The sequence below is a fragment of the Periophthalmus magnuspinnatus genome, chromosome 13 (genome assembly GCF_009829125.3).
Source record: "Periophthalmus magnuspinnatus isolate fPerMag1 chromosome 13, fPerMag1.2.pri, whole genome shotgun sequence".
Taxonomy (NCBI): Eukaryota; Metazoa; Chordata; class Actinopteri; order Gobiiformes; family Gobiidae; genus Periophthalmus; species Periophthalmus magnuspinnatus.
In genome coordinates, this window is record NC_047138.1 from 9,928,285 (window position 1) to 9,942,047 (window position 13,763).

Genomic DNA, 13,763 nt, shown 5'->3' on the forward strand with positions numbered 1-13,763 from the left:
GCAGAGGATAAGTGAACATAAAAGCTCTATAAAACGCAATGACAGAATACCCTGTTGCAGTACATTTCAATGACACGCACACTCCTGACACCTGCACTGAGGAAGCTAAATGATGAATTCAACTTTCCCATGGTTTATTCAGATTCACATGTCCCAGGTACACATTGTTATGAATATGCACCTGCAGGTTTGTCAATTTACCTGTCTGCTACATTCATGACATTTATGCATGCCCTCAGTTATTTTGAACAACCTATGTCATGTTTTGATCCTTCAGCATAATATCTTGTATAGGTTTATGTGCTACTTTGTATGTATGTTTTTTCATAATGCTTTCTGGGTGCTCCCATTGGGTTTCACTCCAGCCACATTAAGATGACTTCACAGCCTCAGACAATCCATTTGGTTGATGAAGCCCTAGCTGCCAAAACTTTGCTGCTCCACTGTAAAAGAAGCTCACTTGTTGCAAGTATGACAGTGCTGGGGTCTTTCTATTTTTGAAGTGGGAAGAAAATAAAGTTGGGTTGTTTATAGTATTAAGTTTAAATTATTATTGCCTAAATGTGCAAGTAAAAAAGGATTTAACATTTGACATATTGTGCAGGTATGTCCGTCTGCAGAGGACTTTAGAGGCTTTGACAGGGAGTTGGGCTTGTGTTTATGCAAAGAGCCCGGTGAGAGGGCCTCATGTGGAAGCCTATGCCGGCGCAGAGCAATCAACGACCTGAAACTTCACTGTCAGTCAAATGGAGAACTTGAACTGGTCTGGAGACATGAAAACCAGGTGACCAAAGATAGTAGTTATTGCAATACGTATTCAATGCATGTCATTGTGAATACAATTGAGCGTATGGATTTGGCATTATGTACAGCATAAGCCATCTAATCCCTTTAAACAAAGGTTGATAATACGGGCTTTATTGCACCAACAGTGGGAGGTGAGCACATGCATTACGACTGTTGCAGTGACCTATTAAAAGTAAACTGTCTCATTGCGTTCAGGTGTCGTCCATCTCGGGCAGACTGCTGCAGACACTGTTCCTACGTTGGGATCCCCTGGAGACTCTTCTGTGTGGCCGGCAGCTCAACATCTCACGTCCAGTCTACATTGTTCAGACAACTGGTCAGCACACTTTCACTACACTAACATGTGCTGGCTTGTTTTTCTTTCCATTTCCTTTCACTGTCTAGCTCTGTTTTTACCATTTGTGGCATTCTGATTGCAGAGGAAGGCTTCTTTGGCCTCCTCAGTGGCCTCCCAGAAGAATTGGACCATCTCTTTCCTATAACTACACAACAAGAGACTGAGCGCTTCCTGGGTTTGTCACAATGCAGTGCTTTACATGCATAATTCACATGGCCATAAATTTATAAAGTCTCCTGTGATCTTCCTCTTAGAAAGTGTTTTGTGGGAAGCCTCTCAAATGGGAAATATTAGTCACGATGAAATTAATTTCACCAGCAGCAGGGCGAACTTGAGTCAATTTAAAGAAATAGATAGGAGGCCTAGAGGAATTTTAAGCCCCACTGCATGTCTTCATCTTGGGAATGTAATCTTATTCACAGTCTCCACAAATCACTATCCTGAGTATGATGTGTAAGTATATGTATGTTAAGTACTGTATTAAAGGCACCCTGTTCTGCACTAACCACAATGTTTTAAACTGCATTTTAGTGACAATTTGTACAACACAAATCCAGTTTTTGACTGGGGTGCATTCAGACGACTTAAAGAAGAGCTCACCTTGTCTTGGACCCCTCCCAGCCTGTTTTCATTTGTCTTTAACCAGCCTGGTGTATATGTATTTAAACTTAGCAGCCATGAACATAGGCTTATGGTAAGTGTTAACGATTATAAACTATTCAATCACTCTAAATAGTGAAATACATTCAATTTCTTTTCTTCAATATAGTATGTGCGTGTAATGCCAGCAGATGGTCAGTGTTATGAACCCGGGCCATTCTTTTCAACGATTTCCCGACATTTAAACCGCGTTGGAATTAATCGTCGACGCGGGCTGTTGTTGAGACCAGACTGGTTTGTGACTGGTGGACTGGTGTTTGGAGCTGTGATCATTCTGGGTTTATGTGTTACTCTCCTGGTTAGTGCCAAACATAACAATAACATGCCATTTTGTTTGTGATCACACATACTAATTTATATTAATATGATTATCTTCTTTTACCCAGTTGCTATGTTTGATCATAATTTGCCTCTGTACACACAAAATAATTTAATGCTATGTTTTGTTTAGATCCTTTTCCGTGAATATGGATGGCCTGAGAAAAAGCCAATAAAAGTGCATTATCGCTTGTTACATTTAGCCTACAATATGGACGACTATGCATCAAAGGGCTCCAGAGTAATCTCACTAAGAAAAACACATAGAAACCAACAAGCAAGAATGACACTTGACTCCACCCCACCAGGTAGATTCACTACCCACATGCATTCACTATAGGAACATTATTATTTTTGCTGTGACTTTTTAACACACTTCACTCATAGGCACTTGTTTATTTAAAAGACATAAGTGAAAATGTTACCTACAATGTTGCCCGCAAAGACCATACAACAACCATACACCACCATGTTTTGTTTTTTTTAATCAAGGACTACCCTGGCACCCTGTTTGTTGATCTGTTCAGACATTCTTATGTAATAGTGGAAGTTACCCCAGGCACCAAGTCCACACAACCAATTACTTCTGAAAAGGGTGTTGGTTTCATGTGTAGCAGATAATCAGGAGTTGGGAAATCACCTAAGTCAATATATCCATCAAATAGAAGCAATGTCTGAATTGATCACATTAATCTTTATTTGATTAAGTTAATATGTATAGATGTTTTTTTTTTCTTTTGTAAGAACCTGAGAGCTTGGAGGAGTTCTGGGATTATGAACACCAAGTGGACCTGGAGGCATTCAGCAGCACCACTTTCTACAGCCTGCTACACAAACAGAGCCTCTCTGTCACCACTCGGCTGGGACAGCTCACCACTGAGGTCTGCTGCTTACTTAAGTGGCCTTATTATTATTCATATATATAGTCTATTGGCCTAGAATTGGTTATTTCTAAACCTGCTGTACTGTAAAAAGGTAAAACAACCCACTGATATACTGCCTTAAATCTTTGTTCCTCTCAATCCTTCCTCTGTATCTACTTGTTATATTTTTTCATGAATCCTAAATATGAGACCCATTGAAACAGATTGGGTGTCCAATTGCTGGGTTGTATTACGTTCTTCCTGTTTGTCTGATAAATCTGATGATTGGACACAGTTGGACACAAAGGGTACTAGTTACTTCCCCCAGGACAACACAAGTGATAAAGATGTAATGGGAGAGGCCAAATCTTTAGTCGGCAAAGGTGCCTGAATCACCAGTGCTACTGAAGGGCAGACTTACAGTATTGGAGCACACATAGAATTGTATTAACTTTTTGTCTGTTTAGGTAAAGGAGCTCTACCAAGGGGTGACCATGAAACTGCAGCTGCTCCAACCATGCTTGATCACAGAGGACAGAATGGGTGACAGCTATGAGAAAATAATGAGGGAAGTAGAAAGGGAGGTAAGACGCCGAAAGTCTATGGGCTCCCAACTGAGGACAATTCTCAACAACCAACTGCAGGTTTTTAAGATTGTCAATTCAACATGGTGTTTAATTCTGTGAAGTGACTAAATGCATTATAATTCTAAATAAAAATCAATAACTCCAGGTTTTTGACACCAGGTTTTAAAGAGAGAGCAGCAGGCACAGTTGAGGGTTGAAACTGCATTTAATGCTCAACTCAGAGAGTGCACCAGGCTACTATCAAAAATCTACAGTGATCATCAACCAATCTGTGAACAAAAGTAAGCAGCTTAATGAAGATTTACTCTTCAGAGTCTAGAATAATATAAACAATTCAAAATTAATATTTTATTTTCCAAGTTTGATCCACAGATTGAGCTCTATAATAGAAAGAATGAGAGACTTGCTCTCAGCGGAGTGCCAGCGTCAGGGAGCATGGGGGATTCTAGGTGAAGGTACAGGGGCAAAACTGCTTTGTCCTGAAACTGGAAATGTCCTCACCAAGGAACATATGTTTGGTAATTTTTACTTTTATAAAAATGATAATCAGCTGCTTAAATCTGTATGAATAACACCATCTGCTGGTAACAGTGAGTATTACAGGAAATTGAGATTTGTTTACCCTTCTTATTGTAAGGCATCCGAATATAACATTTGTAACAAAACAAACAAGAGATCTAGTTTTTAATTATCACAAGAAATAAATATATGAATATAATAATTTGTCAGGCAATTTCTAGTTTGGGGCGCACTCTCAGGGCCGAATGCTTGCTCCTTTGTCGAGAGACTGATTCCTGATAATTTACTGAATGTTTCTTTCCACTGGCTTTCCCCTTTTATGCATGCTGTGCTGTGTCCTGTAAAGTATATGGCCAAGAAATCTTTTTTTTTTTTTATACTGAAATATCTAGTATAAAAAATTCAAAATTTGAAAATTACTATTATCATTTTGTTCTGTTCCAGGTCCCGATAGCTCCCCGCTTATCAGTCAAGCCATGCATTTTGATTCAGTGACAGGGCTTATAAGGCCAAATGCCCACAGCCATATGCTGCTGAGTAGTGGTCACACTATGGCTGTGCCTCCTAACTACTTTGTGCACCCACAGACTGGCAGAGTGATGCCTATAGCAGGCAATGTGGCCTATGACCCTGCCAGTTCCACTTTAGTTTACACAGTGGACTCTTGTACAGGTAATGCCATGATGGGATCAAATATATAATCAATAAACCAGAATTGTTACAAATGTTTGTATTCACCTGATTCAACATGACTGACAGTGTTTCTATATCAATCTAAGGAGACAGTGTAAAGTGGGACAATCCTCTCCTGCCCTTTGTCCCATACCCCACTTACCCCCACTCAGGACAGCCTCTATCCAGAATCCGCCTCAGAGGGCTCCGGCCAGGCCAGAGGCTGCAGCTGGGGGTCCCTATGGCAGACCCTGACACAGGGGTCCCAGTGCCCATTCTTGGAGTGACTATCCACCCAGACACTGGTCTAGTTTATCCCATAGGTGGGCTCCATATGTGCCCTGTCACCCGGCAACGGCAGCCTATACAGATTGGCTGTCCAATGCTGGAGTCCCATACAGGAAACTTGGTGCTGACTGTTGGGGTGACTCTGGATTCAGTAACAGGTTTGTTAAGGAAATTACACAACAAATTGAAAAGTAATTTATCCAAACACACTTGTATATGTACTTGTGTATGCAGGTGCAGTGCTGCCAGTAGGTGGTGTCTTGCTCTATGATTTCTTCATGGAGCCTCTCAGTGGGAGGATGCTCAGGGTGGGAGGCGCAACCATAAGGGCAGGACAACTAGTCCCTCATGGGGGAGGATACCAATCCTTTATAGACTGTAAGGTGCTGAATCAGACTACCAATTTTGTCTTTAAATTTCTCAAAAAAGTATTTTTGAATACAGAAATAAATGAAGATATAAACAAAGTCAAAATCATCATGAACTGTCAAATGACAATAAGGAAATAAAATGTTTTATGTAATTTCATATCTATGCTTTTCCTAAATCAAATATACATTCACTATAGATCAATTTGTCCAGGTTCTCACAGAAATGTCCAAAGTAGTGGAGTTACTTAAGCAGCTCACTGATGAATGGGCATCAGACCCAGCCCCTCTACACATGCAGACATCCAGTGGAAGCGAGAGGGGGAGTGGTCGACTGGAAAATGTTCCCTCTGTAGCTAAGGAGCTGCAGCAGGCATGTTCAAAGAGCCTGCACTGCCACCTCCAACTCCAAACTCGACTGGAGATGTTGCTGGACTGGTCTGAGAGTCTTGAGCGTGATGGAGGGGCTTGTGGTGAGAGAACATGCAGCTGGAGGAATTATGCAATCTTTAACGCAAAAAAAATATTTGGCTTTTGTGAAACTAATAGATTATACATCCATTCCCAGTGCACACTCATGTACTCTATGTAGCTGTGTAAATGAGCTTCCAACAGTGCACTCATCTATATTCTGTGCTGGGTCTTTAGGCAAGCATTTCCTAAAAGGGAAAGGTCTATTATTTTACCCTGTTTACCCTATCAATTTTTGCACTGTCTATTCATAAAATGCACCAGAGAAACCTATTTTTTTCTCTCTTTTTTCTCTTATTGGATATGTGTAGAAAAATATTAAAGTTTTCATTTTAGGGAAAGGGCATATAATTTGTTAAAATAACTCAGTGTCTGGCAAAATTTCTGCCCTTTTTATCTAAACGGGACAATGTTGCCCTGAAGTGTCCAACTCAATACTGGGCAAGTAAAATGCATTAGTGACTCATATAGCTTGTGATTCTAAGAGGTCATGAAAAAGGTTTCATTTGCTTAAGTAAAATATATTCCTGCTTTCTACCTGACCTTTTATTTCGATAAAGAAACAACGTGGCCCAAAAAGTGTGCCCTCATCATCAGGAAAAGAGATGTAGTCTAGTTTGTTTTGGATATTTAATCACAGTTTAAGACTTTTAAAATCCTTTGTTCTTCTTTACAGGAGAGATGCCTCTGACTGGTTCAAATGTATGTGCTCCTGCTCTTGTGGGAATGGAGTATCCAGACCCAGGTGGTTCAGGCCTCAGTGTACCCGTTCTGGGATGTCAATCCAATCCTGTCTCTGGGATTAGACTTCCATTGTGTGGAACCATGCAAGACGCTGATGGAAAGGGTAAACAAGATGCATATTAATGTTCATATTATGTAAAATGATGCAATTCATCCAAAACATAGAGAAGGCGTAACAGTTTGTGTTGGCAGGTGTTGAGGCAATCCGTTATGGCTGTCAGACTGTGGATCCAGTCACTGGGATTGTGGCACCAGTAGTCGGAGCCAGATTGGATATATCCAGAAAGACTGTAGTCCCTCTAACTGCCTCCTACTGGCTCATTATGACTGAGCTAACTGACAGTGTTCAAGTAAAAAATTCTAAAGTATGTTTACACTTACAGCATAACATGGAAAGTGATGTCTTCGGTCTTCTGCTGCTGTAGATGGAGGGGCTGCAGAAGGAGTTATGTGCTCGGAACACATACTGGCAGCAGCAGAGGCTCAAAGAGGAGGACATTCTTTCTGATCTGGACTCGTCACTTTTCCAGTATGTCTTCAGAGTCTCTGATGCTTATCAGGTCAGTGGTATGGCATGCAGCATAAAGCATGTAGGGCATACTGTTATGTTTGCTTCACAATATAAGATAATACAATACAATACATTACACCAAAAAGAGACTAATTGCACACATTAATACCTATTATTTGTTTACTCCAAGGAAATAGTTATAGCTTTTTAACCAATGTTATGATTTAAATAATGTATGACTGTTGAAATATAGCTCACAATTACTGAAGGGATTTGAAAAGGTATCAGTGGAGGCACACAAAAAGTATATCAAGGAAAAAAAAAACCCTGGAGATAAAACATGACAGGGAACTTGTTTCTCAAGTTTTGGGAGACTAAGAGTAAATAGGAATGGCTTTATTGAATAAAAGTGCTGCTTTATTTTGTCTCTATAGTAACAGTAAATCTATGTTCTGTGTGCAGTGGTCAGTGAGACCTTTAAGAGAGGCTGCCCTGGAGATACAGGAGTCAGCACAGGCTGAAGTCCAGAGGAGAATGGCAGTGTGTGGCCAGCTGGCTCTGATCTTGCCCCCACATGTACTACACATCCTCACACTGGGTGAGAATCACTGAATAAAACATGTTAAAACCCGCCTGTGAATGAACTTTGAAATAATTGCAGTTTTGTTCAAACAGGTGATGTGGAGGAGTGGCATCAACATTGTATTTGGCAGTCTGAGCTTTTTTCTGGCCTTGAAAAGCTTGATGTGTGTATAGATCAGCTACAACAAGAGCAAGAAAGATACACAGCACATGAAAATGAATGGACAATGTCTAGTACTTCATTGGTACAGGAACATTTCTTCAAAAGATACATGACAGCAACCCACTTTAACAATTGTTTCCCTTCATTATTTTATCAGCTCACTATGTTATCTCAGAGCATTGACCCTTGCGGTGTAAAACTAAATGTGTACAGGTGTTTTATTACCAAGTACTGCTGTTTCCGGCAGGACAGAGAGCTGAGACTACGAGAGGTGTTGGAGCAATGCTGTGCCAAACAAGCTGAGTTGGACACTGCTGTTAATGCGCTGCATGTTGCTAGGCTCCGATCTCAGCTCAGTGCCGACACCGCTCAGGTTTGCTCCACCAAACTCATTATTCAGTTCAATTACAACTGCATAAGACACACTGTAAGAGGGCTTTGCTAAAACAAGATATTCACCCTCACCTATTTATTATGTTTGTTTTGCCATTATTTTCTACAGTAATAATAATAATAATTTATTTTGTTTCTAGGCCATGCTAACTGGACATTTTTGGTACAAAGAATATGGCTTGGTTCAGTTTGGTGGGCACATAGAAGTAGTAAATGTCATGGGTCTGCTCCAGGAGAAAGCTCTGCCTTTGCTGGAGAGGCTCAGCCAGCTTCTGCAAGATAAACATTACCCTGTCTTATCTCATAACCCTTACAATCACAAATTGTCTGGTATGGTCCATCATATATATTGCTTGCAAGAGCACTGACAATACAAAACATGAATGCTTTTTTTATTTATCAGATTTGCAAACAAAACAGGTCTATGGTATGGAAGTGGCATCAAGAGTTTGGACAGAGTCAGTGCCTGCTGTAGTGCAAGGTATATCCACTTACTAGCTCAATGATAAGATAGCTATAAATATATACTATGTTAGTGTGCATGTTCATGCATAACACACCTATAGTTTAAAACAGGACAACTGTTGACATACATTAAACAATATTGCATTTCATTTTCTTCCAGTGGACAAATATTTATAAATAACAATGTGTTTGAACAGCAAATTCTACTCAGTCTCTGAGAGAACCTGGCAAAGCTCAATCACAAGACACCGGTTTGGAGATGAGTTCTGGTCCATCCCACCCCTCGCAGAGACACACTTTATCTTCAGGGCTTCAGTCGCAAGGTAAGGTCAAAATAATCTGTCCATAGAAACATAGAATGTAACTCTAACAACATTTAATCTAATTTATATATTTAATGTAATTTATATATACTTTTTAATATATGCATAGATTAACCTAGATTTCTTTCTTTTTAGAGAGCCAAACATTGAAAGAACAAGCCAAATATATCTCAATCCCGTTAATTTCTGGTAATTTGAGACCAGTTTAGCCCACACATCCTGTAGGCGGGGCATGTGTTGACTTGTTGTTTTTTTCTTTCTCCTCTGACCTAGAGGAGGAGTGGAGCAGGCTGTTGGAGCTGTCGCCCCTCTTTCATATGTTGAAGGGGGTAGAGCACCAGATGAAGACCTGGGCCAATCTAGTAAGAGGAGAACAGCACGGTGGGTTGGACAATGTTGTCTAATTGTTTAATCACCAGCATACCAAAGCGGTCAGTCACACCCATAACATAAACAGAAAGTTTCTTTTCTTTCCAGTTAGAAATTTCACAAAATGCCTCTCGCACATAATAGCCAAACTCATACTATAAGCTTTAAGCATTTATTTAGTTTTCACTTGCTCTTGAATCTTTTTAACTTCATAGAACTTCAACAAAGTCCAGATGGTAGACATTTCCCTGAGTTTAGATAAATAACTTCCATTTGCCCAGCCTTATTGTGGCTATAATACACACATACAAAAGCGTAGTTTAAATGATATATTTTATTTTGTTGTACAGAAAAGAGCAAAACCTTTGTGGACGTCTTAGATGCCCAGTGGGAATGTGAAGGCGAGCTGATCCCTTTGTGTGCTTCAAACCTTAATCCAAGAGAACATTTGGTTTATCAGCATGGACTCTTTCTCATGCAAACCTTGAACAATCTACAACTGGTTGGTTCCATTTTCTATTTTAGCTTTAAAATGTACCTTACTTTAAAGAACTGCGTACCATTACTCAAATACATGCATGCCATGAGCCAAAGCTGCCATAAATAGCTGTTTGTGGGGCACCATATGGGTGGGGGTAGTGTGTGCATGTCAACTTTCTCTACATGTTTTGTAATGGTAGATACCCCCAAAGATTTTCTTACGTTGTGCTTTCTATACCATTGTAAAAATGAAGTGTATTTTTCCAGTTGAGCTTTATTGCAGGTTTGCATCTTATATTAAAACACCTATTGATTTTCACAGACACCTCTGGTTACCCTACAAATAACAACCAGTCTTCCTGCCAACAACTACATCAACAATGCTTTCAGAAACTCTTTCTTTTACCAGGTATTTTTCTAATGCTCAAAATACAACACTACTAAGTGACAAGTGACATAGTTAAAACCTCTCTTAGAGAAGTACAATGACTAGTTTTGCACTCATAACAAAGCAAATAAATCCAGCAATATTGTAAGTTGCAAAATAACTAACTGTCTCCATTGCATTGCTGATTCTTTGTACAGCATGCGCTACACAATGTGTGTCTTGCCAAGGACACAATCACTATCATTTGAGCATCTGTCAGCCAAAATGTATGCAGATGTAATTTAAAGTATGGAATCTCATTGTGATTTTACATTATGTTTGAGCTTACTTTGTGAACATGTGCCATGGCAGGAAGCAGAGGAGACGCTGTTTGTTCGTCGCCAGAGATTACAGTCAGTTGGGGGCTTTTCACTGCTGCTGCTCCACAGTCTCTGCCACATTAGACTAAAGGACATGGCCTCGGACTCCAGTCCAGCCTTCCAGAGGCTTTTCTTTAAGGTACAGTGTAGCACAAGGGAACTACAACTTTGCTAAGTGTAACGGCATGGCTGTCCTCCCGTGCAGGTCCTTCAGGCAGCCCTTGGGGAGCTGTTTCAGGCCCGTCTGAGTGCGTGCCCCTTGGGGCTGCACAAAGGGGCCCATTCAGGGGATTTCAATAGAATACTGTGGAAATCTCATGCTAACTCTTTACAGCACAGTCCAGGCAGAAGCCTGCTATCACAAGATGTAAGTCATGAATGCTTTTTTCTTGTGTGTTTATATTTGTCCCACATTTCCCATGTTTACTTTACTCCTCTTGAGCATGATTTATTTGACATTTTTTGTTGTTTTTGTTGCCCTTTTATAGGAAGTTAGGAAACTGCAAAGGAGGCACTATGACACCTCAATCTTCACACGGCTTGAGGAGCAGTTAAAACACCATAGGTCACCTACTACAGAGTAAATTTGTAGGAATTTCACTCCATCATCCTGCAAATCATAGATGGCCCCATTTTGTGTGTTAATGTTTATTTCCCAACAAAATGAATCAAACATGTCAGTTTTCTTTAAAAAATATTTATTTAACAAACCATTTTATGACACTTAGTTCACAGATATATAGTTGTCACAACTGTAAAAAAAAAAGAATAAAATTGGTTATTTTATACAAAGATAATACTGACAGCACTGTTTAATATGAGTGCCTAAAGGTATGGGATTAGACAGATATAAAGTGGGCGTGGCTGCATAAAAAAAAGAAAATCGCCACATTCCTTAGGCCCAGCCTTCAATAGGCCGCGCCGCTGGCTTTAAGTGCAATGAAGATGATCAAGAGGATGATTCCGCACACAAGGCCAACCACGTTCAGGATTTTTGCTGTCCTGGATGCGTCTTTAGCGTTAACTTGGTCCCCCGCAGCATTTGCATTCTGTGCCTACAAACAGGATTCACATGCATTTACTTAGTGCTCAGTGTGACCAAAATGAAAAAAGAACAAGAAAACTTTTGCGCACTAAATAAGTTATTACCACAAAGATGATGCCTATATGCGACGGTGCACTGCAGTATGTAATTATAGACTGTTTGGACAGTGCTCTTTTCAAATAAGTTATGAGCAACTTTAATTAAATGACCCATCTTACCCTGCAGGAGCAAACGATTGCTGCAATCCCTAAAGGCAAACAGCAACATAGGGTGTTGAAAATAGACCATCCGAGGTAGGACGGGATGACGCTGCTTGTTTGCCCCGTTTCCATTGTAGAAGTCTTCTCTTGCCACGGTGTTTGCTCTATCGTAAAGCTCGGGCAACTTGGGTGAAAAAAAACCAGGTTGGGTGGGGGATGGCCATGCCTTTATGTTAAAGGGGCGTTGCCGTTGTTGATTCGAGCTTCTCCTCCCAATTTGGACTGTTACATAAAGACAAGTTGTAGAGTTGTAGAAAGAGCATGTTCACGAATGTGATGTTATCTAGGCCTACTACTAATACACGATTTGTTCTCACATAAATCTCCTTTCCTTGAGCCGAAATGTTAAAGACTGGGACACCTTAAGAACATCAAACGTGGTTGTGATTAGTTTTTAACAAGTGTAGTCCTCAAAGTGATCTCATGAGCCATCCAGCCATCAGTCGCCTCTGGTGCATGGAGCGCACTGCGTAATGCTCCGTGCGCACCACCACGTCATTTTGTTTCATGTTTTATTTATTTGAGGTACCCGTTAGAAAACATGAGGAAAATATCAGCGTTCCTATTGCCTGAGTTTGCAGAACTGGATCTCCGTTAGCTTTGAGTAAGCCTGCACAGATACCTCCTTACGCACCCCGCAGAGGCTCTCCACCCTCCAGAGATTGTGGGCTCTAAAAGGCTTTATAGCGGTGCGACCCCATGAGACGGCACAACCAGGTTTGTGCGCCAGGTGAAATTAAGTAATGAAAAGCACACGTCTTCTTTCACCGGTCTCCTCCCCCATTAGCGCCGCTATGATGCTGCCAGGTTATGTCTAGTGTTGTGGAAAATTACTGTATTTTGTATTAATAATAATCCAATTTGCGAAGCCTGGTGAGTTTTGAAATATAAAAAATGTGTATTCTTTGTTGCAGGAGATATGGACAGGTCAGGGCCCGTCACATCTAGCGTGCGCTGTCCAAATGACTGTCTGCTCAGGGAGAGCTGTGTTTACATTGTGAGTGTGGTGGTGCATGCCTCATGATGTTCAGCTGTGAACTCAAAGGTGTTAGCCAATGGTCAGGCTCAAGGTCACACGGCAGCCAGGTAATGGAGGTGGCGCATGCAATTTAACAGTTGCACATAGAAGAGGTAGGCTAGGGAACCTATAAATTATTGTTCAGGACTTCAGGCTTGCTTCAAAAATATCCATGACCCTGTATTCCACTTTAAATGTAAATTGTTAAAACACAGCTGTGTCACCTGCATTTATGGAAGTTGATTATTATAATGACTGAATTAAATATTGCTCCATTTATTCCCATGCTGCAGGTTATTGGAGCATATCACTAGAACTATGGAGAGCACATGAAATATATGATAGTGATTACCCCCTCGACCAATATTTAAGAATATAAGTAATATAATTTCATTAAATTTGCGGGAATACACTTAACAGCTCTGCATATAACTGTAGAAAGCTAGACAGAAATTTTTGGTTGTTGTGTAGATTGCACTAGAAAGCCATGATGCTTGAGCGTATTCTAAGACCGACAGAGGAGCATTTATCTCTGCGTTGTTCTTATCACATAAGACTTAAACAGCCACAGCAACTGCAGGATTCCCTATCTAAGTCAATCGGCCCTGCTGTTATCTTCATAGACACATTTTTACTCAAACTTGCATTTAAAATTAGGCCTTATCTGGTTATAAATCAACTGTCACTGAAGCTTATGGATGAAAGCCCCAATACATAAGAACACAAGGGACCCCATTGTATGCATGTTGTTGACTGCATTCTTTGAACCTTCT

At 40.4% G+C, this 13,763-nt stretch overlaps 1 protein-coding gene across 1 annotated transcript; it reads right to left on the reverse strand.

Moving 5' to 3' along the window:
- Positions 1–11,501: 11,501 nt before the first annotated feature.
- On the reverse strand, positions 11,502–12,106 carry LOC117380432 (transmembrane protein 91-like). Its single transcript, XM_033977240.2, has 2 exons — positions 11,931–12,106; positions 11,502–11,722 (listed from the first exon to the last, which is right to left on the reverse strand). The coding sequence occupies exons 1-2, from the start codon at positions 12,042–12,044 to the stop codon at positions 11,576–11,578; spliced, it is 261 nt and encodes an 86-aa protein (XP_033833131.1). The 5' UTR covers positions 12,045–12,106; the 3' UTR covers positions 11,502–11,575.
- Between the last annotated feature and the right edge of the window lie 1,657 nt (positions 12,107–13,763).

Bases quoted from the DNA above. Each gene is read 5' to 3' on its own strand.
- LOC117380432 (XM_033977240.2), bottom strand. From the start codon at position 12,044: ATGGAAACGGGGCAAACAAGCAGCGTCATCCCGTCCTACCTCGGATGG. The intron at 11,723-11,930 runs GTAAGATGGGTC...TCCTGTTTGTAG, and splicing joins CAATCGTTTGCTCCTGCAGG to GCACAGAATGCAAATGCTGC.